This window comes from Poromitra crassiceps, assembly GCF_964638095.1.
Source record: "Poromitra crassiceps genome assembly, chromosome: 4".
Lineage (NCBI taxonomy): Eukaryota > Metazoa > Chordata > Actinopteri > Beryciformes > Melamphaidae > Poromitra > Poromitra crassiceps.
This window is the reverse complement of record NC_139626.1, coordinates 67,306,888-67,331,692: the sequence shown is the minus strand read 5'-3', so window position 1 is coordinate 67,331,692 and position 24,805 is coordinate 67,306,888. Positions and strand designations below refer to the sequence as shown.

At 43.2% G+C, this 24,805-nt stretch overlaps 2 protein-coding genes across 2 annotated transcripts in view; both read right to left on the bottom strand.

Annotated features, from left to right (window-relative positions):
* The window catches only part of LOC310775920 (NLR family CARD domain-containing protein 3-like), a gene marked incomplete at its 3' end in the record, with an annotated part of 420,457 nt that overhangs the window by 335,186 nt on the left and 60,466 nt on the right, over nt 1–24,805 (bottom strand). The gene's annotated exons all lie outside the window — the stretch shown is intronic.
* The window catches only part of LOC310774943 (stonustoxin subunit beta-like), a gene marked incomplete at both ends in the record, with an annotated part of 80,108 nt that overhangs the window by 7,719 nt on the left and 47,584 nt on the right, over nt 1–24,805 (bottom strand). Inside the window, 2 exons of the mRNA XM_083635033.1 lie at nt 5,354–5,409; nt 20,850–20,999. Of these exons, the coding sequence (XP_083491159.1) occupies nt 5,354–5,409; nt 20,850–20,999 (206 nt within the window). The remainder of the gene's footprint in view (nt 1–5,353; nt 5,410–20,849; nt 21,000–24,805) is intronic.

Below are 24,805 nucleotides of genomic sequence, written 5' to 3'. Positions count from 1 at the left end.
TGGCACAACTTACCTACAGGAATGAAAACATGGCTGGCATTCAATGTGTTAAATACCTCAGTCTTAAACAACCACTCCAACTTCTGGCCATCATCTGCCCAGAAGAGCTCAGGTCTTTGCTTTTGCATTTCGTCAAATAAGGAAATCCTCAAATCATCATATAAAGTACAATAAAACATGAAATGAAACTCATTTTCAACATCCTTTAGATCACAGACATTGCATATCCTGTTCTCTTCTGGTATAGCTGTGAACAATGGCAAGAGGCAGAATACCAATTCTCATCTGAGCACATAAAGACATCTGGTTTCTGGTTAGAAAGGAAGTGACATAGGGCTCAGGACCAAAACGCTGCTTCATCTGAACATATGATCTAAGCTTAGGTTTAGACCATATGTCGTTTGCCCATCCCTCTCTGTAATTAAGAGATAACTTTTGTTTCAACATATTAACATTACAGCAAAGCATGTTGTGAAAAATATATGCCAGGTCTGCCTCTCTAAGAATAGAACAAATTTCCTTTATCCAGGGGTGACTATGAGCCTTGTCCCAGTTGAAGACCTTCTTTGTTAACCTACTCTCTGGCATATTAATGAAGCGGTTCCATAGCCGTATCATTTCTCCCTTTAGTCTAATCTCCACCGGTTCCCAACCCATATCACCCTGTATGGCAAGAATAGGGGCAAATGCATGTACCCCAAGGAAGCATCTTATGGCTCTATTCTGGATGGAATTAACTTTTTTGGCATCCTTGCAACCCCATACTCCAGCTGCATAACTAAAAATGGGACAAACACATGCTTCATAAAGCTGTGAGTATGTGGAATAGCCAATGTCTTTACAGAATTTCACTTTACCTATTATTGAGCCAACAGCTCTTCCTGCAGAGTCTGCCAAAATTCCAATCCCGGAATCATAGGACATAAATTCATCCAGAGTAAAGCCCATGTATTTATAAAAATCTGTATATTCCAGAGGCAGTGTTCCAAATAAGAAATTCTGCAGAGATCTTACAATACCCTTTTTTCTAAAGTGCATGATCTGAGTTTTACTCTGGTTGATCATAAGCCTCCATTTAGAGCACCAAAGATTAACAATATTCAACATCTTCTGCAGGGTGTTTCCTGACTCTGCCAGGAGGATTATATCGTCCGCATAAAGTAAACATCCTAAAACAACATCATCCAATTGTATCCCTAAACCAGAATTTTTTATCTCCAGGGCTAGATCGTTAACAAAAATGGCAAAGAGCGTGGGGGATAAAACATCTCCCTGCTTCACTCCAAATGGCGTTGGGAACCAACCAGTAGTCATATCATTCACTTGAACACAGGCTACAGGAGCCTGATACAATGATTTGATAGCTTTGTAAAATTTACCATCAACACCAGCCTGGATTAGTTTAAAGAAAAGCAAATCTCTGTTAACCCAATCAAAAGCCTTCTGGAAATCAATAAAGCATGCATAAGTAGATTTTCCCTCTTGAATTCTCGCTCTAATAACTGTAGTTACAGTGTATATATGGTCAATACAGGCCCTATGCTTCCTGAATCCATTCTGTTCATCAGCAATTCAAGGGCGCCCTTATTGCAGACCTTACGGTAAATACATCGCGCGTTGACCAACTTCAGGGTTTCAAAATAAAATGTCAAGTTTTTGAAAGGCAATAACAGAGATGTGTCGAATTGTCGATGATTTTACCAGCCAGCCAGTGTATTCTACACTGATTTTGAGTCATTAGGTCACATGACCTGGAAGGTATTCAGCCGAAAATGCTTATTTTTCGATAAAGAAAATAATATGAAATATATGGAGTATTAAACTCCAATAAAAATAGGTGTGTCCTAACCAGGCTGTGCAGTAATGCCATTCTACATTGATTTTGAGTCATTCGGTCATATGACCTGGGAGTTATTGAGCCGAAAATGCTAATTTTTCCATAAAAAAATCCATATAAAAATATAGGTAGTATTAAACTCCAATAAAAAAGGTGTGTCCTAACCAGGCAGTGTAGTAATATGATTCTACATTGATTTTGAGTCATTAGGTCACATGACCTGGGAGTTATTGAGCCGAAAAGGCAAATTTTTCAGAAAATGCATGTTTCCATAAAGAAATTAATCATGAAATATGGGGAGTATTAAACTCCAATAAAAAAAGGTGTGTCCTAACCAGGCAGTGTAGTAATGTCATTCTACATTGACTTTGAGTCATTAGGTCATATGACCTGGGAGTTATTGAGCCGAAAAGGTGAATTTTTCAGAAAATGCATGTTTCCATAAAGAAATTAATTATGAAATATGGGGAGTATTAAACTCCAATGAAAAAAGGTGTGTCCTAACCAGGCAGTGTAGTAATGTCATTCTACATTGACTTTGAGTCATTAGGTCATATGACCTGGGAGTTATTGAGCCGAAAAGGTGAATTTTTCAGAAAATGCATGTTTCCATAAAGAAATTAATTATGAAATATGGGGAGTATTAAACTCCAATGAAAAAAGCTGTGTCCTAACCAGGCAGTGTAGTAATGTCATTCTACATTGACTTTGAGTCATTAGGTCATATGACCTGGGAGTTATTGAGCCGAAAATGCTTATTTCTCGATAAAGAAAATAATATGAAATATATGGAGTATTAAACTCCAATAAAAATAGGTGTGTCCTAACCAGGCTGTGCAGTAATGCCATTCTACATTGATTTTGAGTCATTAGGTCATATGACCTGGGAGTTATTGAGCCGAAAATGCAAATTTTTCCATAAAAAATCCATATAAAATATAGGAAGTATTAAACTCCAATAAAAATAGCTGTGTCCTAACCAGGCAGTGTAGTAATGTGACTCTACACTGATTTTGAGTCATTAGGTCATATGACCTGGGAGTTATTGAGCCGAAAAGGCAAACCTTTCAGAAAATGCATGTTTCCATAAATAAATTAATCATGAAATATGGGGAGTATTAAACTCCAATAAAAAAAGGTGTGTCCTAACCAGGCAGTGTAGTAATGTCATTCTACATTGACTTTGAGTCATTAGGTCATATGACCTGGGAGTTATTGAGCCGAAAAGGTGAATTTTTCAGAAAATGCATGTTTCCATAAAGAAATTAATTATGAAATATGGGGAGTATTAAACTCCAATGAAAAAAGGTGTGTCCTAACCAGGCAGTGTAGTAATGTCATTCTACATTGACTTTGAGTCATTAGGTCATATGACCTGGGAGTTATTGAGCCGAAAAGCCACATTTTTCCATAAAAAAATTAATTATGAAATTTGGGGAGTATTAAACTCCAATAAAAAAGGTGTGTCCTAACCAGGCAGTGTAGTAATGTCATTCTACACTGATTTTGAGTCATTAGGTCATATGACCTGGGAGTTATTGAGCCAAAAAGGCTCACTTTTCTGAAAATGCGTATTTTTCCATAAAAAATATAATATGAGGAGTATTAACTATTTTCTTACGGCCAGAACACACATCCTTCATGTGCTGTGCGTCTGCGTGGCGTCTGCGTGGCGTTTTCATTTCGGCGCCCATGTTAACAGGTTACAGCAGCCACACCACCGGCATCAGACGCGCGTCTCAAGCGCGTGTCTTGCGAGCGTGAGACGCGCGTCATCTAGAGAATAGAAGCGAAGCCTATTTTTTCCTTTTACCGCGCGCGTGTCTCTAGCGTGTCTCTACACAAATAGACACAAAAAGCCATTAAAATGATATTTTACAGGGGCAGCCACTGCCAATCGAGGCTCGTTTTGATTTGAGACGAGAGGATGAGCTGAGCTGACAGCTGCAGTTCTCCTGCCCTCTGAAAACCACAGGCTACAACGTGGCTTCGTTCCTCCCCTCCCCACCACACACACACAGAGACACACACACATGCATTTTCTGAAAAATTCACCTTTTCGGCTCAATAACTCCCAGGTCATATGACCTAATGACTTGTTACTGTACAGTTAAAAATGGGGTTTAGTGATGTTGTGCTCATGTTTTGATTGCATTATGTGGTAAATGGCAATGTTTGTGTGGCCAGGATATGTTTAGTTTTACTATCAATGTAGCCACCACGACTGAGACTGTTAGTGTGTTCGATGACCTCTGGCCGGAGTTCTGCAAATGTTTGGTTAAAAGTGAGATATCTGTGTCAGTCTGCATTCTTCCACGCAAGCTCGCCACAATATTGTTTGGGGAGGGTCAATTATATTTTTCAGATCGCTTCGGGAGGGTCGAGGAAAAATATATTTTGATCAGGGAAGGGGCACAGCTTTTTATTTCAGAGCACACCAAATCCCTCTAGTGACCCCCCTTCTAAATAACGAACGGTCCCTAAGGAAGAGGAACCTGTCATCAGTTTTTCCAAATGTGGATATTGCCTTCAGGATTTACTTAACGCTCCCTGTAACAAATGCTTCTGGAGAGCGCTCCTTTTCAAAACTTGGGCTTGTCAAGAACAGGATACGGTCTACAATGGGACAAGAAAGGCTCACCCACTTGACATTGATGTCATTGGAAAGTGACATTGTTAGAACATTGGACTTCACCACTCTAGTCAAACGCTTTGCCACGGCAAAAGTCAGGAAGAAGACATTTCAGGTACGAACAGACTTGAATACTGCTTGATTGATTTGTGCAATAATTGTGAGAATGTGTGTGTGCTCTGTAATAATAACAGCAATAATAAATACTAAATAATAATAATAAAAGTGCTTGTTGTGACATCTCAGTGGCAATGTTTTCTTTCCAATCAGGCTGTTTATGAAAGAACATGATGGCTAAACCTACAGTTTGTGTTTGTAAGTTAGAATGCTGACAGGAGAGCAAGTGGTGACATGAAAGTTAGTGAGAAAAGGAGAAGATACTGAATAATGACATCACAACAGTATAATCCTAATGTTGATTTAAAATGAGATATTCCTTTAAATATGGCTAAAAAAGGTTAAAAAAAAAGACTCAAATTAATAGCCCAGGGGCCCATGAAGTGTAAAATCGGCCCTGCCTGGGATTGTGGCTGAGGGAAGAGGATGAAGATGTACATGTGTGTGTGTGTGTGTGTGTGTGTGTGTGTGTGTGTGTGTGTGTGTGTGTGTGTGTGTGTGTGTGTGTGTGTGTGTGTGTGTGTGTGTGTGTGTGTGTGTGTGTGTGCGTGCGTGCGTGCGTGCGTGCGTGCGTGCGTGTGTGTGTGTGGAGGTGAGGTGAGGTGGGGATGGCATGCAGGTTGGTTAGCTGTGAGAGTGGATGTTGAGAGAGTGGAGTATGGATGTTTGATATGCTTTGGGAAATTTTTGAAAATGAGTCAAATAAATCTAAACAGAATGTAACTATGGGATTTTATTTGGAAGAACTACAAAAAATACACACTTACATTTCTTCAGCCTCCCTCCCTCTGGTTTCAGCATCTGCTCTCCACCATGGTCCACCCTGGAGGAATGAACAAAGTCAGACCAGCAGATTCTCTTTGATAATGGAAACATGGACATTTAAAGGAACACTATGCTGCATTTTTCCACACACACACACACACAAACGCACGCACGCATGCACGCACGCACACACACACACACACACACACACACACACACACACACACACACACACCAGGGTGGGAATTACACTTGCCCCTCCCTCTGGCCGTGATGCCCTGACATCCCTAAGGCCACCTTGGCAGTGCCCTGCTACCATCATGCTACTGTCAGTTGCTTTAAAAGTGTCAGTGCTCTCAGTTTAATGTAGCTGCTCTATGCAAAGGATGTGTAATTGGCTCATTTTAACACAGATTTCAGAAAATTCCCTCTTCACGATGTCAAAAGAGCAATCAATAGCCTTTGTGCCCTGGCATGTGGCTTTCTGCCCTAAAAACATTTGTGACGCTGAAGGCCAAATGGCCTTGCCCCTAAAATGACGAAATTCCTGACACACACACACACACACACACACACACACACACACACACACACACACACACACACACACACAGACACACACACACACACACACACACACACACACACACACACACACAAGGGCTGCTCAATTAACTCATTGAGTGCCAGCCACTTTTGGAGAACGGACGCTCCCAGTGCCAGAGTTTCAGAGCGTTTTCAGTGATTTCTCGAGGCCCACAGAATATTGTGTGATATTACTATGTAAACACCGAACACGCACAAAGAACGATGAGACTCTATTGTATCAGCAGCAAAAAAAAGTTTATTGATATCATTTTCCGTTCTTTAGTTATCAGCCGGAGAAGATAGGTCAAAAACAGAAAAAATTGGCGTTTCCATCTAGAAGCTGAGATATTGAGCCTTTTGTGAAATATAGCATTTCAAGCACATGACTGACTCTGAAGGTAATATTTTCTGATGTGACACCTCAAAAATAATTTACTTCAATAAAAGAAAACAAAGGAATTTTGTTTGGCAAAATAATATTTTTTAGCTGCAACCAGCAGCGCTAGCCCCTGCGTGCGCAGACTGTAAATGCTGCTAAAAATGCTATATTAAAATGCTGAAAACGTCAGATGCTATAAATTCATGCTACATAATTAGTGGTGGATAATAATTTAATTTAATAAATAGATAAATAGTTTCAATAGATAAATAAATAATAATTGATTTGAAGTATGGTTAAAAGACTTAAAATGTATTTGTTTCTGTTCAGGAACTAATGTCCCTTCGTGTTTTACACTCACTTCCAAGGCGGAACTAATTTTTGTTTTGGTGCTGCTACGACGGAGTTTGTTGCCGGACCGTATGTTCTGCAGTGTGGCCATGCCGGCTGTATAGCTGTCAATTAGCTCGCTAAGCTAGAGCTGTTGTGTGCTTTCAAGACTGTAGAGTTGACATCTGAAGTGTAAGCAGACTGTCAAAAGACTTTCAAGGATTCAAGGACCTCGTTTCACTACAAGCGGCCAACGAGGTATTTTATGTTACATGTAAATGGACTTTGTTTCATGCTATAATTCGTTTTCATGCTGTATACTGTTCAGCTTGCTGATATATTTCTGTATTGTTTTTGATTCATAAATATAGTTCTCACGGCGCAAGGCGCATGGCGTAAAAGGCATAAAAGAGAGAGAAAGGAGTGGACACAATCAAGAGATGCCAAAAGAAATAAAAGCGCCCGTTCTAAAGAACCGACCTGTGTCTGTATTGTTGTGAAAGAAGCTACAGTGAGAACTCGACTGCTCAACACGGGTAGGAGAGAAGACCAAGACCACAGCGGGTAACGACGCACACGACAAGGATCCAGCACATCAGACAATCAGCCCACGTACCTTGTTGGCATACCGACTGCACGCAACGGGGTTTAGACTGTGTTGAAAGCGCAACTTTCCATGCCAAAGCCAAGAAGTGCTCAACCACAAGCTTCAAGTTAAAGTGGTAGGAGAAGCGGTTTAACCTGGAAATTGCAATAAGGACTCAAGTCTATTAACCTTGCATACTGTGCTTAGCCTACAGGTTTGGGGATAAATCTAATGTGCCGGTGTCCATGGTTGTTACATGTCATAAGGTTTAAAGGAACATTCCACCATTTTAAGTAAAGTTTAAACACCAATTTAAAGCAAGTGAATATGTTTTGGTAAAGGTTTAAAAAAGGCACATTATCAAGCTGAAATTAATATTGTGTGTTTTATGAAAATTAACCAAGCAAAAGGGGAACTTAAGCAAATTTAAAGGGTAATTCCAGTGATGTGAAAATGTCAAAGTATAAGTGATTTAATGCATTTCTAAGCATATTGCCTCCGCAATTAACCGCAATTAAGGTTGATACTTGAATATTTTGCCCCAAGATAATTTCTATTCTAATCTATTTTTTGTTTTGAAACTAAGTCAATTTAAAGTCCATATAAGTTTAAAAGCTGATACAGTTAACTTGATGCAATTTTGAAGCCTATATTCACAAGTTAAACTCCCCACATAGACTTCACAGTTTCTAAAGGAATTCATAGCTATTAACAGCTTCCTGCACTACTCACATTTAAACCTTATAGCTTACGCTTTGCCCAATATAATTTCAATTTAAGCTCTATAGCTACACATATTTATAGCCATTCAAGTTATCTCAAAATGTCTGAGACTAGCCATCTGCTCAATCTGAAGCTACACTCACTGAATCTGCAGAAGAAACAGAGAGGCTACGAAGAAGCGAAAGAAACCGAACGCTCACAGAAAAGGGAAGAGAACTTCAAGAAAAAACCCTGAAGAGTGTACAACGTCGGTATAGAATCATCTATGACAAATGGAGGTCTCATGCAAAAATAGGCAAGGAGATATTGAAAGATAAAGCCTCCGAGGATGAATTGAAGGAACTGATTGAGAACATGGAGAGCACCTGTTCTGATGTAAAGGACATTTACGAAGAGTTGCGTCGAATGCAAATTCCTGAGCAAGACGTGCGGCGCAGAGTTGACATATGTGTAACGCTTTCAGGATTCATTATTCAAAGAGCAAAAAGACAACTCGAAGGGCATGAAGAGGACGAGGACGAACCTTGGCCCGATGTTGGATCGATCTTAGACTCAACAGTCTCTTTGTCAAAGCCACCGTCTCGGCTATCAAAGGGTTCTACCCACTCTAGCATCCAAACACTCAAAAGAAATGAGGCCGCGGCTGAAGCTGCTGCATCCCAGGAAGTTTTGGCAGTGTTGGATGAACAAGAAAGGGAAGTGACAGAACTTCAAAGGCTAGAGGCTGAGAACCTAGTCAACAACCAAGCAATACAAGACAAGCGAAGAAGGCTTGAACGCCTAGAAGAACTGAAGAAGTTTAATGCAGCAAGAGCTAGAGTAAAGGTCTACGATCAAGTTGAAGAAAATTATGAAGCAGCTAACATGCAGCATGAGTTTGAATCAGCGGGAGAACATCAAGTTCTTAACCCCACAATTCCTCCATTCATTCCTCACTCTCTGCCAGTCGCAACACAGGCCCTCCATGCCTCAAGTCCATCATTCATTCCTCAATTTCTGCCAGCTCAAGCTTCACCAACTTCAATGCCCATGCCTCAAGTACAGAACAGCTCTGATTTGGTCAACGTGCTAGCACAAGCTATAAGTGCCAATCGTCTTCCAACACCAGAGCCTGCATTATTCACTGGGGATCCTTTAAAGCAGTGTTTCCCAACCAGGGGTACGTGTACCCCTAGGGGTACTTGAGCAGCTTGCAGGGGGTACTTGGAAAGATTGGGGATTACAAATTATTTACAAAATGATTAAGTCATTTCATAGGCCCATCTTAGTAAAACCGACGACTTTTTCCAATTGAAAACAGTTAGAATTGTATTAAAGGGGGTAATTCAAATGATTTTAATTTAATAATCAGATGTGTTAGATAGGCCTGCTAAAAGTTTAATATCATTTTAATAAAACAAATTTCAGAGAATCATCGACACACGTGAGTGGGGGGTACTTTGGCATGGCAGAACAGCTCAATGGGTACATCAAACCAAAAAGGTTGGGAACCACTGCTTTAAAGTACAAGGACTGGCGTCTATCCTTCGAAACATTAATAGATCGGAAAAACATTCCAAAGAACGAAAAACTGTACTATCTAAGAAAGTACTTAGGTGGCGCCGCAAAGAAGGCCATAGAAGGATTTTTCCTCCTAGGCACCGAAGCAGCTTATGACTCAGCCTGGCAGCTGCTGGAAAAACGTTTTGGAGACCCATTCATAATTGGGAAGTCCTTCAGAGACAAGCTGCACGGATGGCCAAAAATAAGCTCTAAGGACAGTTATGAGCTAAGAGAATTTGCAGACTTCCTCAAGAGCTGCGAGCCCCAATGCCCCACATTAAGACATTGGAAGTTCTCAATGACTGCAATGAGAGTCAAAGGATTCTTCTGAAACTGCCAGACTGGATGGCATCCAGCTGGAACCGTAAGGCGATGGAGGCTAGACGAGCCAATGCTGGCTACCTACCATTCAAAGAGCTTGTAGACTTTCTATCAAAGGAAGCAGATCTCGCTTGTGATCCCATAACCTCAATACAAGCGCTCAAGAGCATGGAAAGCGAGAAACCAAGGTATCCACGAAGCCATACCATCCAAGCAAAGACACTGTCCACAAACACAACACAGAGCAGCATACCATCATGTGTCTTCTGCAAAAGAATTGGACATGTCCTCGCCAAGTGCAGAAAGTTTTGTGAAAAGACAGTTCCAGAGCGTGTCAAATTTGTGCAGGCAGAGAAGCTTTGCTTTGCATGTTTACAGACTGGTCATCACTTCAGAAGGTGTGAAAGCAAGAACACATGTGAAAAGTGTCAGAGGAGACACCCGTCATGTTTGCATGATGACAACTTCAAGGGACCTCAAAGGTTTACACCTCCGACAAGAGACGACAACACAAAAGACGAAGCAGACACTAAAGAAATAGCTGCAACAGCGACTACCAACAGAGTCATACAAGAAGGCCTAAGCACGCAAACTTCCTCAATCGTACCAGTCTGGGTCTCCTCCACCAAACAGCCAGACCAAGAAGTTCTTGTCTACGCGCTCTTAGACACGCAGAGCGATACGACCTTTATACTAGATGAAGTGGCTCAAGACCTCAACACAAACAAAGAAAAGGTCAGTTTGCGGCTATCCACAATGTCTACAAGGTCAACAGTAATCCCCTGTCAGAAACTGAGAAACCTACAAGTGAGAGGCTACAACTTGGAGAAGAGGATTCCATTGCCACCACTTTTCACACGAGAGTTCATTCCGGCAGACAAATCGCACATTCCAACTTCGGAAACTGCACTAAAATGGCCTCATCTGGAACAATTGGCAGACAAGATTCCACCTCCGTTGGATTGTGAGGTAGGTCTTCTGATCGGCTATAATTGTCAACAAGCCCTTCTTCCGAAAGAGATTCTGTCCGGTGAAGAAAGTCATCCATATGCACAGCGAACAGATCTCGGCTGGAGCATCGTCGGCTGTTCGAATCCAGCAAGCGACTACAGCGATGCAATAGGAACCAGTCACAGAATCATAGTGCGACAAGTGACACCTGCTACACAGTCATCAGTTGAGCTAAAGAGAGAAGTACACTTCGTGTGCAAAACTCAAGTCAAAGAGATCAATCCAGCAGATGTAATCAAAGCTCTCGAATCCGATTTCACAGATCACACTGCAGATGATAACCCAGTTTCTCAGGAAGACCTTCTGTTCTTGTCTAAGGTGAAAGAAGGTATAAGGCAGAAAGAAGACGGCCACTACGAACTCCTGCTTCCTTTCAAGACAGACAAACCTAATCTCCCAGATAACAAACAATGTGCAGTTTACAGGCTCAACTCATTAGAGCGACGACTAAGGAGAAATGAACAGTACTGTAAGGATTATGTCCAATTCATGAATGACATAATAACCAGAGGAGATGCTGAGAAGGTTCCCCAGCCTGAACTCGATAACCAACCAGCATGGTACATTCCGCACCACGGAGTCTATCACCCCCACAAACCCGGGAAGATCCGTGTGGTTTTCGATTGTTCGGCACGCTTCCAAGAAACCTCTCTAAATGATCACCTCTTGACCGGGCCAGACCTGACTAACACATTAGTTGGAGTGCTGTGTCGATTTAGAAAGGGTCCAATAGCCATAATGTGCGACGTTGAAAAAATGTTCCATCAATTTCATGTTGCAAAGGAACACCAAAACTACCTAAGGTTCCTCTGGTGGGACAAAGGTAATCTGGACTCCAAACCCTCAGTCTACAGAATGCGCGTGCATTTATTTGGAGCAGCTTCATCCCCCGGTTGCTCCAACTTTGGACTGAAACATCTAGCATCGCAGGGTCATGGAAGGTTCAGTGAAGAGTCTATCAAGTTCATCCAGAGAAGCTTCTACGTCGACGATGGCTTAACAAGCGTAAAGTCACCTGCCGAAGCCATACATCTGGTAGAAGAGTCAAGAGCCTTATGCAGAACGGGAAACCTTCGGCTGCACAAGTTCGTATCGAACAACAAAGAAGTGATTGCCGCAGTACCACCTGAAGAACGTGCTCTGACCAAAGATCTTGACATGGCCCTAGGAGAACTCCATATCGAGCGAGCACTTGGAGTTCAGTGGTGTGTCGAAGCGGATGAATTCCAATTCAGGGTCACAGTCAAAGAAAATCCACTGACAAGGAGAGGAGTTCTCTCGACCGTCGCCTCAGGGCTAGGGTTTGTGGCCCCCTTCATACTAGTCGGCAAACAGATCCTTCAGACACTATGCAGAGACAAAGTAGGTTGGGATGAAAAACTCCCTGAGAACATTTTGCCACAGTGGGAGTCATGGCTTAAAGACCTGCCTAACTTGGCAGCTTTGAAGATTCCAAGAAGCTACCTTGCATCAAACTTCGGCGAGGTCATGCGATACGAGCTTCACAACTTTTCAGATGCAAGTTCCAATGGATATGGTGCATGTTCGTATCTCCGAGCAATAAGCGAAACAGGACAGATCAGTTGCTCACTTGTCATGGGAAAGGCAAGAGTAGCCCCTACCAAACTAACCACCATCCCCAGACTTGAATTGTCATCAGCCGTGACTTCAGTTCGCAACGCCGATGTCGTCAAAAGGGAACTTGAGATTGAAAACCTGCAAGAGTATTACTGGACTGACTCAAAGGTGGTCCTTGGCTACCTGAACAACGATGCTAAGAGGTTCCATACGTTTGTAGCCAACCGGATCCAACGTATAAGATCTAGCACGAACACGGAACAATGGCGACATGTCAGCTCCGAAAATAACCCAGCCGACCACGCCTCCAGGGGGCTGAGTGCAATTCAGCTGAAAGAGTCTAACTGGTTGAAAGGACCCAACTTTCTTTGGTAACAGAATCTTCCACGTGAAGAGGAAATGGTGGGAGAAGTAGAAAACACTGACCCTGTGCTTCGCAAAGCTCAGGGTCAGTGAAAGAAGTGAATTCAACAGTGAACCGTTTCACTAAGTTTTCTGACTGGTCCAGAGCAGTGAGAGCTGTCGCCAGGCTCAAGAGATTTGTCAGAGAATTCAAGGGACTTCAACTAAGAACAAATGAAGCAACCAGCCTTGAAGAAAGAAGAGAAGCAGAGATCTTCATTATCAAGCTGGTGCAAGAAGAAGCCTTCGCTGAAGACATCCAGAAGATCAAACTCCAGAAGGGAGACACCCTGAAGAAGCACAACAAGTTACACCAGTTGAATGCCTTCTTGGACAAGAACAATGTCCTCAGGGTGGGAGGACGGCTGTCCCAATCAGCCTTGCATCATGACGTAAAACACCCCGCAATACTTCCGAAGAAATCTCATGTGTCAGCCCTGCTCGTCAAACATCATCATGAGCGTGTACACCACCAGGGAAGAGGTATGACCATGAATGAGTTACGTGCCAATGGAATATGGATCTTAGGATGTGGAAATGTAGTCTCCTCACACATTTACAAGTGCGTAAAATGCAGGAGATACAGAAGAACTACAGAGGTTCAACAAATGGCAGATCTGCCGGAAGAGAGAACCGAAACAACCCCTCCCTTTACTTACTGCGGTCTCGATTGTTTTGGCCCCTTCATCGTAAAGGAAGGAAGAAAGGAATTAAAACGATATGGATTGTTGTTTACCTGCTTATGCTCCAGAGCAGTGCATGTAGAAACACTAGACGACATGACTACAGACGCCTTCATGAATGCGCTTCGAACATTTGTAGCCATCAGAGGACCTGTACGCCAATTAAGATGCGATCAGGGGACAAATTTCATGGGCGCAAGGAGAGTGTTTTCTGAGTTGCTCAAAGGAATGGATCCAGAACGTCAACGAACAATCGGCTGTGAATTTGTAGTAAACGTCCCTTCAGCGAGCCATATGGGCGGAGTCTGGGAGCGCCAAATTCGCACGATCCGAAGTATTCTGACTGCCATGCTCGACAAGTCCGCAAAGCAGACTCGACACCACATCTCTGAGGACATTTCTCTATGAAACAATGGCTATAATCAACAGCAGGCCACTAAGTGCTGAGCATCTTCACGATCCTACTGGCCCAGAACCTCTCACTCCCAACCATATACTAACGATGAAATCATCAGTTATTCTGCCACGTCCTGGACAGTTCTGCAAAGAAGACCTCTATCTGAGCAAAAGATGGAGAAGAGTGCAGTTCTTAGCCAATGAGTTCTGGCAAAGATGGAAACGCGAATACCTGCTAAACCTCCAACAACGGCAGAAATGGCAAAGAACATCACGAAATTCACAAGTAGATGACATTGTGATTCTACAAGATGACAGCGCGCCAAGAAATGAGTGGAAGCTCGCCAGGGTTGTAGAAGCTCACCCCAGCGCAGATGGCATGGTGCGAAAGCTGAAGCTACTACTCAGTGACACTACTCTTGATAAAGGAAAAACACTTACCAGACAAGTCCACCTTGAAAGGCCTATTCACAAGGTTGTAACCTTACTTGAAGCTAAATAAGTCACACACATAAGGTCATATTCATTCAGACTTTAAACGTTTTATTGATTCCTTTCCTAATCTTTATTTAAAAGAAAATCCCACATATCGAGTTATGAGTGATTTTGGTGGGAGTGTAAATGCTGCTAAAAATGCTATATTAAAATGCTGAAAACGTCAGATGCTATAAATTCATGCTACATAATTAGTGGTGGATAATAATTTAATTTAATAAATAGATAAATAGTTTCAATAGATAAATAAATAATAATTGATTTGAAGTATGGTTAAAAGACTTAAAATGTATTTGTTTCTGTTCAGGAACTAATGTTCCTTCGTGTTTTACACTCACTTCCAAGGCGGAACTAATTTTTGTTTTGGTGCTGCTACGACGGAGTTTGTTGCCGGACCGTATGTTCTGCAGTGTGGCCATGCCGGCTGTATAGCTGTCAATTAGCTCGCTAAGCTAGAGCTGTTGTGTGCTTTCAAGACTGTAGAGTTGACATCTGAAGTCTAAGCAGACTGTCAAAAGACTTTCAAGGATTCAAGGACCTCGTTTCACTACAAGCGGCCAACGAGGTATTTTATGTTACATGTAAATGGACTTTGTTTCATGCTATAATTCGTTTTCATGCTGTATACTGTTCAGCTTGCTGATATATTTCTGTATTGTTTTTGATTCATAAATATAGTTCTCACGGCGCAAGGCGCATGGCGTAAAAGGCATAAAAGAGAGAGAAAGGAGTGGACACAATCAAGAGATGCCAAAAGAAATAAAAGCGCCCGTTCTAAAGAACCGACCTGTGTCTGTATTGTTGTGAAAGGAGCTACACAGACCCTACACCTTCTTGCTGGTCTTGATTTACTGCTGGTGGGCATCAGATAGCTTGTTTCCTTGTCTCTGTCAATCGAGCCTGCTGTGTGGGTGTTGTGTGTTGTACGCTGCCCTGCGTGCCCCACCCCCCTCCTCCTCCTCCTTCGTGGGAGTGTCTCTGCACGACTCTGAGTGTCGCTGCGTTTGCTCTCGCTCTGCTTTTGCTCCATCTGCACTGAAAAGTGCGCTGCATCCCCCCGCTTTTTCACAGCCTGTCCCGGCTCCCAGCTGAGAATAATGTAACTTTTCAGAAAGAGGCTGGTGTCGGCAACTAAATCATATGGAGGGGCTATCGCAGCGGAGACGGAGGAGCTCAATTGTGGTGTCAGCAGATTGACTGCTGTTCACAGGCACAGCTAACGTTATGCTTCATGCATATCGATGCGATTTCCGTTTCCTCATGACTTCTTCGCTGTTTTCTCCTGGCCTTTCTCTAATCTGGAGAGCACTGTCGCCACCTAATGGGTCCCTAAAATAGCTTTTACACATTCAACAGCCACCATACTTTCACAGGAGATGGATCTGGCTTTGATACACGTCCCACCGTCAAAAAACGCAATTGACGACTTTAGTCGTCTTTGGCACTCAACGTTACTAAAGCAATTGACGACTAAAGTCGTCATTGGCACTCAATGAGTTAATGGCATTAATAATTTAGAGGGGAAAAAACAATCGATCATAATATATTATTGAATGCAGCCTGTAGAATAATAATAAACATAGATTATATTTTATATATATATATATATATATATATATATATATATATATATATATATATATATATATTTCTATGAGAAATGACTCAAGACCGACTCCATGCGTTCTGAAGCCGCCTCCCTCCTGGCCTCCCTCTTGCTGAACTCCATGACTTTTTTTCCTGTAGTCTACTTTTCCATGTTCATTTTGATTTAACACCAGCTGTCAGGTCAAGTCAGTGTTGCACTGTTGCACTCTGACTCTTCATCATAAGTAACACAACACAGAGCCTGGAGTCAAGTTGGAACGAGATCGCCATGTTATTCACAGGGACAGCTGCTGCTAACCTCGTGTCACCAGAACACGGCAAACAACACAACCACTTCTGTTTCTAGCCTTAAAAATAAAAGCACGCAGCGAAAAATAAACTTAAATGACTCATATACAGTATAGCCTTAACTATGAGGAACCTACATGAAATAGCTTACACATCAACAATACTGGTTGTGATGTTATGATCACATATGGTGTGAAACTAGACTAAAGCATTACTCAAATTTATATTAAGGTTAACGTTACATTTAATTTTGAAAGCCCGCGGCGGAAGACATACTTTTACATTCTGGCTGACTTGACGGTGCTCATTGAGGAAAATGGAGAGGGCAGAGTGCTATTAACGTTAAGCACGGCTTTCCCCCCTCACTCGTGCTGATTTTAAACATCTCTAAGTGTACAGTAGGGTGCAGCTTCTAGAGATTATTTGTATAATGTCTTAAGATAGAGAATTAGTTCAAATCACCTTAAATATCTCTGTAGAAAAGCCAATTGGCGATCACTCCCTTTAATCGTCAATATGTGATTTGATTGCAAATCGCAGCAGCCCTAACACACGCACGGATGCACGCACGCACGCACGCATGGACGCACGCACACACACACACACACACACACACACACAAAAGAGGATAGACTCAGTGGGCAGTGGTGGCCTAAAGGTTAGAAAAGTGAGTTTATGATTGGAGGCTCGTTGGTTCAATCCGGAGGCCGGCAGGATAAATCTGGGTGGGGGAAGTGTAAAAGCAGTGCTTGCCCCTCCCTGGTTACCACCACTGAGGTGCCCTTGAGCAAGGCCCTTAACCTCAACTGCTTCAGTGGAGCTGATCAGTGGTGAGCAGATCAGACTGGTTATACTATTCAGCTTCCAGGTGTGACTGTGTGTGAATGTGAACAGGGTGCATTGCGCATACCTCTGCCAACCTCTCTAAGTTTTGTGGTGTTATGTGAATCCATGTGGAAGTGAGGGGCCATTTTGTGATTGGCCACGCCCCCTTTTGTCCAGTGAGCATTGGAAACCTTGAAACACCTAGGGCAAAATAACAGACTTAGGACAAAAACTATAAATAAGACCCTGATTATAGATGGTACAGTTACATCAGATAAAATTAAAGTTGCAGACTGCTTCAACAGGTTCTTCACCACTATAGCAGACACCCTGGTAAACAAACTTCCGACCTTTACAGGGGTTTTTGGTGAGAGCCATGTTGATTCATTCTACAAAAAGATGAACGTTCAGCCAGATGCTTTTTCTTTTACAGAAGTGTCTGAAGGGGAGGTGCTTAAAAGACTCAAGGCCCTGAACCCATCTAAAGCAACCGGTCTTGATAATATCCCGTCCAGGTTTCTAAGAGATGCAGCTGAAGTCATCACCCCATCTATAACGTTTATAATTAATATGTCCATAACACAAGGTCAGTTTCCCCGTGAATTCAAATTGGCTAAAGTAGCCCCGTTACACAAGAAAGGAAGCAAACTGGAACCAGGCAATTATCGTCCTGTTTCAATTCTTTCTTCAATATCAAAGGTAATCGAAAAAGTCATTTTTGATCAGATAGAAAGTTATCTATCATTGCATAATCTGCTGTATGAATTTCAATCTGGCTTCAGGAAGTCACATTCAACAGACTCCTGCTTGCTCTATTTAAACGATTCCATAAGGCGTGAAGTAGACTCTGGTAAATACTGTGGGATGGTCATGCTGGACCTTCAGAAGGCATTCGACACAGTAAACCATGACATCCTCCTGTACAAGCTCAGGTCCTTGGGATTTAACAGCACCTCCCTCAAATGGGTGGGGTCTTATTTAAAGGGAAGAGAGCAGGTTACCGATGTGAACGGTACCTTGTCCTCCCCTCTCCCCCTACGGTGCGGGGTGCCCCAAGGGAGTATATTGGGTCCACTCTTTTTTCTAATATATGTAAATGATATAAGGTCGGCATGTGACTGCGACCTGTTTCTCTTTGCGGACGACTCGGCTCTCCTGGTCTCCCACAAAGAGAAAGAGGAGGTAGAACTTATCCTTAGCAAAGAACTCCAGAAAGTAAGTACATGGCTAGTAGATAATAAATTATCTCTCCATCTAGGAAAAACCGAGTCAATCCTGTTTGGCTCTAACGCCAAACTTAAAAAATCCCCTGGCTTCACCATCACAGTCGACAACGTGACCGTTGAAAGCAAGGAGGAAATCACATATCTCGGCTGTATCCTGGACAATAAAGTATCGGGAGAGAGTATGGCGTTAAAAACCATCTCCAAAATAAATCAGAAGGTTAGATTCCTGGCCAGACTTTCCTCCTTCCTAGACAAAAGTACTTTAAAAATTCTGGCGGGCGCTTTGATACAATGTCACTTTGATTACGCATGTACCTCCTGGTACACCGGCATCACCAAGGCCCTCAAAAACAAACTTCAAATATCACAAAACAAACTAGTACGGCTGTTACACTCTCTCCATCCCAGAACCCACCTCCTGCCTGGCCACTTTTCCAGCCTCAGGTGGCTCAGAGTGGAGGAAAGAGTGAATCAAATCAAGCTGTGCCTGGTCCATAAGATCTTGCATAACATGGTCCCTAAATATCTCCAAAATTATTTCATCAAGGTAAGTGATGTTCATAACTACTCCACCAGAGGGAGCTCCCACAACGTTGTCCCCATTAAATTTAAGAGCTGTATGAACAAAAACTCCTTTAAATACTCAGCCGGGCTGTTGTGGAACAGTCTTCCGGACAGCCTGAAGCTGATTGACACCTTGAGCAGCTTTAAAACTTCTCTCAAAAACTGGTTCATGTCTGGTTCTGGTATGTAAATGTAAATATTTTTGAGTATTGTTAATTTATAGCCTGTTTAAAGTTATTTTATTTATCTTAGTCAGATTGGTTTTTTAGCCTTTTAATGTGTTCTTTATTTTCGGGATTGGGTCTTGTTTCAAATGTCTTTTATATTGCTTTTGGTAAAACTGTTTTAACATCTTAAATGGGTTTTTTTTAATAGTCTATATGATTGAAGTAGTTTTATGTTTCTTTGTTGTTATGCCTGTTTTTATGTTGGTCTGAGTTGTTTGTCCGAGACCAAGGACCACAATGGAAACAAGTCCTCGGACTTTATTGTGTTTTTATCCTTGATGGTGATGTATGAGTGGCCTTTATATTCCTGTGTATGATGTGCTCTACTTTTTTCATTCATCGAATAAATCAATCAATCAATCAATCAAAGTTAATCAGTTCTAAGTTGGCCTATGACTTACTTTTCTATACACAGTTTTGTGCAAATCCATTCCTAACTTTTTGAGATAGCCAGCGAATGGGCAGACAGACAGAGAGAGAGACAGACAGAGAGACAGACAGACAGACAGACAGACAGACAGACAGACAGACAGACAGACAGAGCAGGGGGGTGTCACCTGACATGCTAGCATGTGGAGCAGCAGGAGAGGGGCCAACTTTGGATGCTGTGTTTACTAACAGCAATTGACAAATCCTACATAGTCTGCCTTTAACTCATTGAGTGCCAGCCACTTTTGGAGAACGGACGCTCCCAGTGCCAGAGTTTCAGAGCGTTTTCAGTGATTTCTCGAGGCCCACAGAATATTGTGTGATATTACTATGTAAACACCGAACACGCAAAAAGAACAAGGAGACTCTATTGTATCATCAGCAAAAAAAAGTTTATTGATACCATTTTCCGTTCTTTAGTTATCAGCCGGAGAAGACAAAAACAGCAAAAACATGCATTTCTATCTAGAAGCTGAGATATTCACCCTTTTGTGAAAGGCAGCATTTCAAGCACATTCACTGACTCTAGCTAATATTTTCTGATGTAGTGACCTGGTGTAGTTCTGTGGAGCCTGCGTGCCCCACTTCCCTCTCCCCCACTGAGCTGCAAACTCCTCCCCACATGCACCCAGTCTATTTTCGGAGCCTCCGTTTTTGCGGGCGGTGCGGCTCACAGCGCGACAGCGCTGCGACAGCTCACAGCGCCACAAGGAAATGCCAAACGGGACTGCAGGTAAAGGTTTGGCCCTTCGGGGTCGGGTGCTGCCTTTCTGGTGGGTAATCGTGTGGAGAAACTATATACAGACAGACAGACAGAGGCAGAGGAGCAGTTGTGTGCGCGGATTGATTGCTGTTGCCAGGCACCGTCAAGCAGCAGCCAGAGCAATCTACATGGCTCTGGGCTGCAGCATGAGCGGTTTCGCTTTGATCACGGCTTTTTCAGGTTGTATTCCTGACATTTCTGTAATCTGGAGAGCACTGTCGCCACCTAAGGGTTCTGTAAAATAGGTTAGACACATTCAATAGCTCCCATATTGTAAGAGGCGATGTAAGAGGCTTAGATCGACATCCCCCCGTCAAAAAACGCAATTGACGACTTTAGTCGTCAATGGCACTCTACGTCACTAAATGAATTGACGACTAAAGTCGTCATTGGCACTCAATGAGTTAATAACCTTTAATATGGATTTCCACTCATATCCTCCATTAACCATTGAACAGTATTCCTTGTCTTCTCAGTGTGACAGAGAATGTGTATGTGACTCTCAGCCTTCTAGCAGACGTTGGCTCTCCATACCTGAGAGAGTCCAGTCCAGCAAAGAGCAGCTCTCCTGGGGCTCCTGGATGATTGTCGCTCAGGTCCAGCTCTTTCAGATGGGAGGGCTTGGAGCTCAGAGCTGAGGCCAGAGAAGCATAGCCTTCCTCTGTCAGCAGACAGCCTGACAGCCTGCACACACACACAGACACACACACAGACACACACACACACACACACACACACACACACACACACACACACAAAAACGATGGAGCCAGGAGTCAGAAGTCGTCTTAAATGAAGTATAGATATTGGCCAAGAGATGCACTCTTGCATATTCACGAATGGATACACAGGCTTTCATACAATAAACAGAAAGTCAGATATACTTATAGGACACACATCAGATTACATCTGTCTTGATGCACATTTGAAGGCTACTCTCTGGCCCTGTAGAGGGAACAGTGACACGGTGACAGGGCACAGTGTGAGATAGAGAGGAGCTGCAAATGTAAGGTACAGGTTATCTGAATATGACATCTGTCTGTGGTATGCACAATAACTATGTGTAACTTAAATGAAAATGTATATGAATATATTAATAAGTAGTGATTGTCCAAATAAAGGCTAATGTGATTTAAATGTATCCCTATCACCTACTGTGAAAATAGTTCTGATAATCCTGTCAAATTCTAGCAAAACTAAAGTACAAACAGTTCAATTACAGACAAATGATTGAGTGAACAATGATTTATTTACATGGGAACAAAAATTTAATTACATGTGAACAATGATTATGCAATTTACAAAGTCTTTGGCTTCCTGAAAGTTTTTGGGCTCTATCTTCCCGATGGCGGTATTTTTGGGTTAGCACCCGTTTTGCGCTGGAATAGCGCAAAGCCCTAATTGTCGGCGTGTCGGCCCACTGCGCTTCACGTCATCTCGGCGCACATCTCCGTATAGGCGTGTTTAAGCTAAACATCTTTCACAGCTGTGATCATGCCTGCCCCCTTAAAAGCACAGCGTCAGCAGCTGTGCGCAGTGCTATCATCATGGCGACACCACAGGCACAGAGATTCAGAGAAGACGAGATGGAGGTGCTCATGCACGAGGTGATCTATCCTTCACTACTATCAATTCTGAATCACTATAGAACGACCCTTTCACTCACCCATTCATTAATCCATCCATCCATTCATTAATCCATCCATCCATGCATATCCATCCAGGTCGAGGTCAATAGCAGGGTCCTCTTTGGCGAGGGGAGGGCCGAGGCCTGGCGGCGCGTTGCTGCCAGCGTGAGCTCTGTGTCTGGTATCGACCGTACTGGAGAACAGTGCAGGAAACGGTACAATGATGTCAGGCGCAGAGCCAAATCCAAGCTGGCAGCACGCGCCCAGTCTCGGTCCCGGACCGGCTGGTTGGGGCTGGTCCCCTCGCCGACCCAGAAAATGAGCTGACGCCGGCGGAGGAGGCTGCTGCGAAAACTATTCCCAGCGGGAGTGTGACTGGATTTGGAGGCGCCCAGGTGGGCGGCGTGGCAGGTAATGATCCATATTCCCTTTGTTTAATAATAAATATACTAATCCAATAATGATAGATCACCATAGGACACTACCCAATGATAGCATATCAATAAATGTCTTTGGTTATATACTGAGTTGAAGTCAGCGGTGTGCGTAAAATAATGTTTGTTGGGACACACGTGCTTTACGCATGGAGTTCACCAATGATAGATAGGCTAGCGGGACACTACCCATAGCCTATCAATAAATGTGTTTATGGTTGTAGCCTACACCTGAGTAGAAATTAGCATAAAAAATGTTTGTTGGACACTAGGCTACTTTGCGCACGGATGTCACATGGCATCAAGCACACCACCAGGACAGCGAGGGCTCTCCCCAGGTCCAGGAGGACGAGTCAATAATAATAATAATAATAATACCTTTATTTATATAGCGCTTTTCAAAACAAGTTACAAAGCACTTTACATACAGATTTAAAAAAAAAAGGCAGAAAGCAGACAATACATAACTAGAACGACCGCAACGCGGACTTATGCCTCCGCCATTAGTTCATTCTGGAGTCCAAATCGCCATTTGAGGCAAATTGGAAGAGATTCCGTCAAGGCGCTCTGGTGATGTTGCGTTACAGAGCTTGGAAATTGGGTGTGTGAGAGGTCACAGCGACCTTGAACTTTGACCACCAAAATGTAATCAGTTCATCCTTGAGTCCAAGTCGATGTTTGAGACAAGTTTGATTAAATTCCGTCAAGGCATTCCTGAGATATCGCGTTAACAAGCTTGAAAATGGCGCTCAAGAGCTCACCTTGACCTTTGACCTTTGACCACCAAAATCTAATCAGATCATCCTTGAGTCTAAGGCGATGTTTGAGGCAAATTTGATGAAATTCCATCAAGGCATTCGTGAGATATCGCGTTAACAAGCTGGCAAATGGCGTTTGAGAGGTCACAGTGACCTTGACCTTTGACTTTTGACCACCAAAATGTAATCAGTTCATCCTTGAGTCCAAGTCGATGTTTGAGACAAGTTTGATTAAATTCCGTCAAGGCATTCCTGAGATATCGCGTTAACAAGCTTGAAAATGGCGTTCGAGAGGTCACAGTGACCTTGACCTTTGACCTTTGACCACCAAAATCTAATCAGATCATCCTTGAGCCTAAGTGAATGTTTAAGGCGAATCTGATGAAATTCCGTCCAAGCGTTCCTCAGATATCGCGTTAACAAGCTTGAAAATGGCGTTCGAGAGGTCACAGTGACCTTGACCTTTGTTGGGCCAGACATATTGAAGGAACATTGATATTGAATGAACACTGATATTGAATGAAAGACATGTTGTTTGAATACTAGCTGGTCTATGTGGAGACAGTGGGAGCACACAACCCCCACATACCTGGCCATTTGGCCAATTTGAATACCACACCCGTGATAAAAACCACAGGGAACCGAGCCGACTCCTTTGTCCCACAGCAGCGAGATAAGGTGAACCAATCGGTGTGCCCCGACCACAGCAAAGACACGCCCTGCACCCCAAAACATATACACGTTTGAAGCCCGAAAATCTTCAGTTCTAAGTGACAAATCGTCGCGACAGGACGTGTGGTTTAGCTCGAGACAAACCGCCCTTCCCCCCTCCTCGCAGCCGAGCAGCAAGGCCGCAACCAGGCCTGACGACCCCTGCATCAGAGCTAAGCTAGCTTTGATATCCTGAACCCGACCCGCATCGCCTCGACCAGGCGAGTGCCTTCAACCCGAAGAAGCGAGCTGTGAGATCCCCCTTTCCTCCACTGAGACGACAGCAGATCCAAAAACCCAGCGTGGCCAGCTGAGTTCGACTGCCTGCTCTCAACCCTCCGCTCCTTCCTTCCCGGGACAGCGGACGCCCGCTACACGAGCATCCCCCCTCCACGCCGGAGGAACCTTGCGAGACCGACCATAACAAACCACTGCACCCGCGTGTGCAGAGCTGAGCGAGCAAGCCAAGTAAGACTGAATTGATCACTCAAGTCCGGGCTTAGAATTGTTTAGAGTTAGATGATATATATCCATAGATATACATGATTGACTGATATGATACTGTAAATTAATCTGTGACTGTTGTGTCTGACTGTAATTGTGCTCATACATGCATTACTGAATCCGAGTGTTTACACGCTAGCTATTTAACTCTTCACCGAGCCGCTGAAGCGGGTCTAAGATAGTCTATGAGCCGAGGGGAACTCCTTTCACCAGTTAAACGTCGGTTAAACCCTAGCCGTGGTGAAGCGAGTACCTCGCGGCCCTTTTTCATCTAGACAGCGTTAGTTCTTCCCCACGGGCACGTGCGGAAGCGCGTACACGAACCCTTTCCCTATAAAAACACACACATAGGCTGCCCTCCATCTTGGGTCGAACACACACCCCTTTGTCATCCATCTTGTGTCGGCCTACCACTCCAGGTCGGCCATTTTAGGTCGAGATCGGTATAGTTTCCC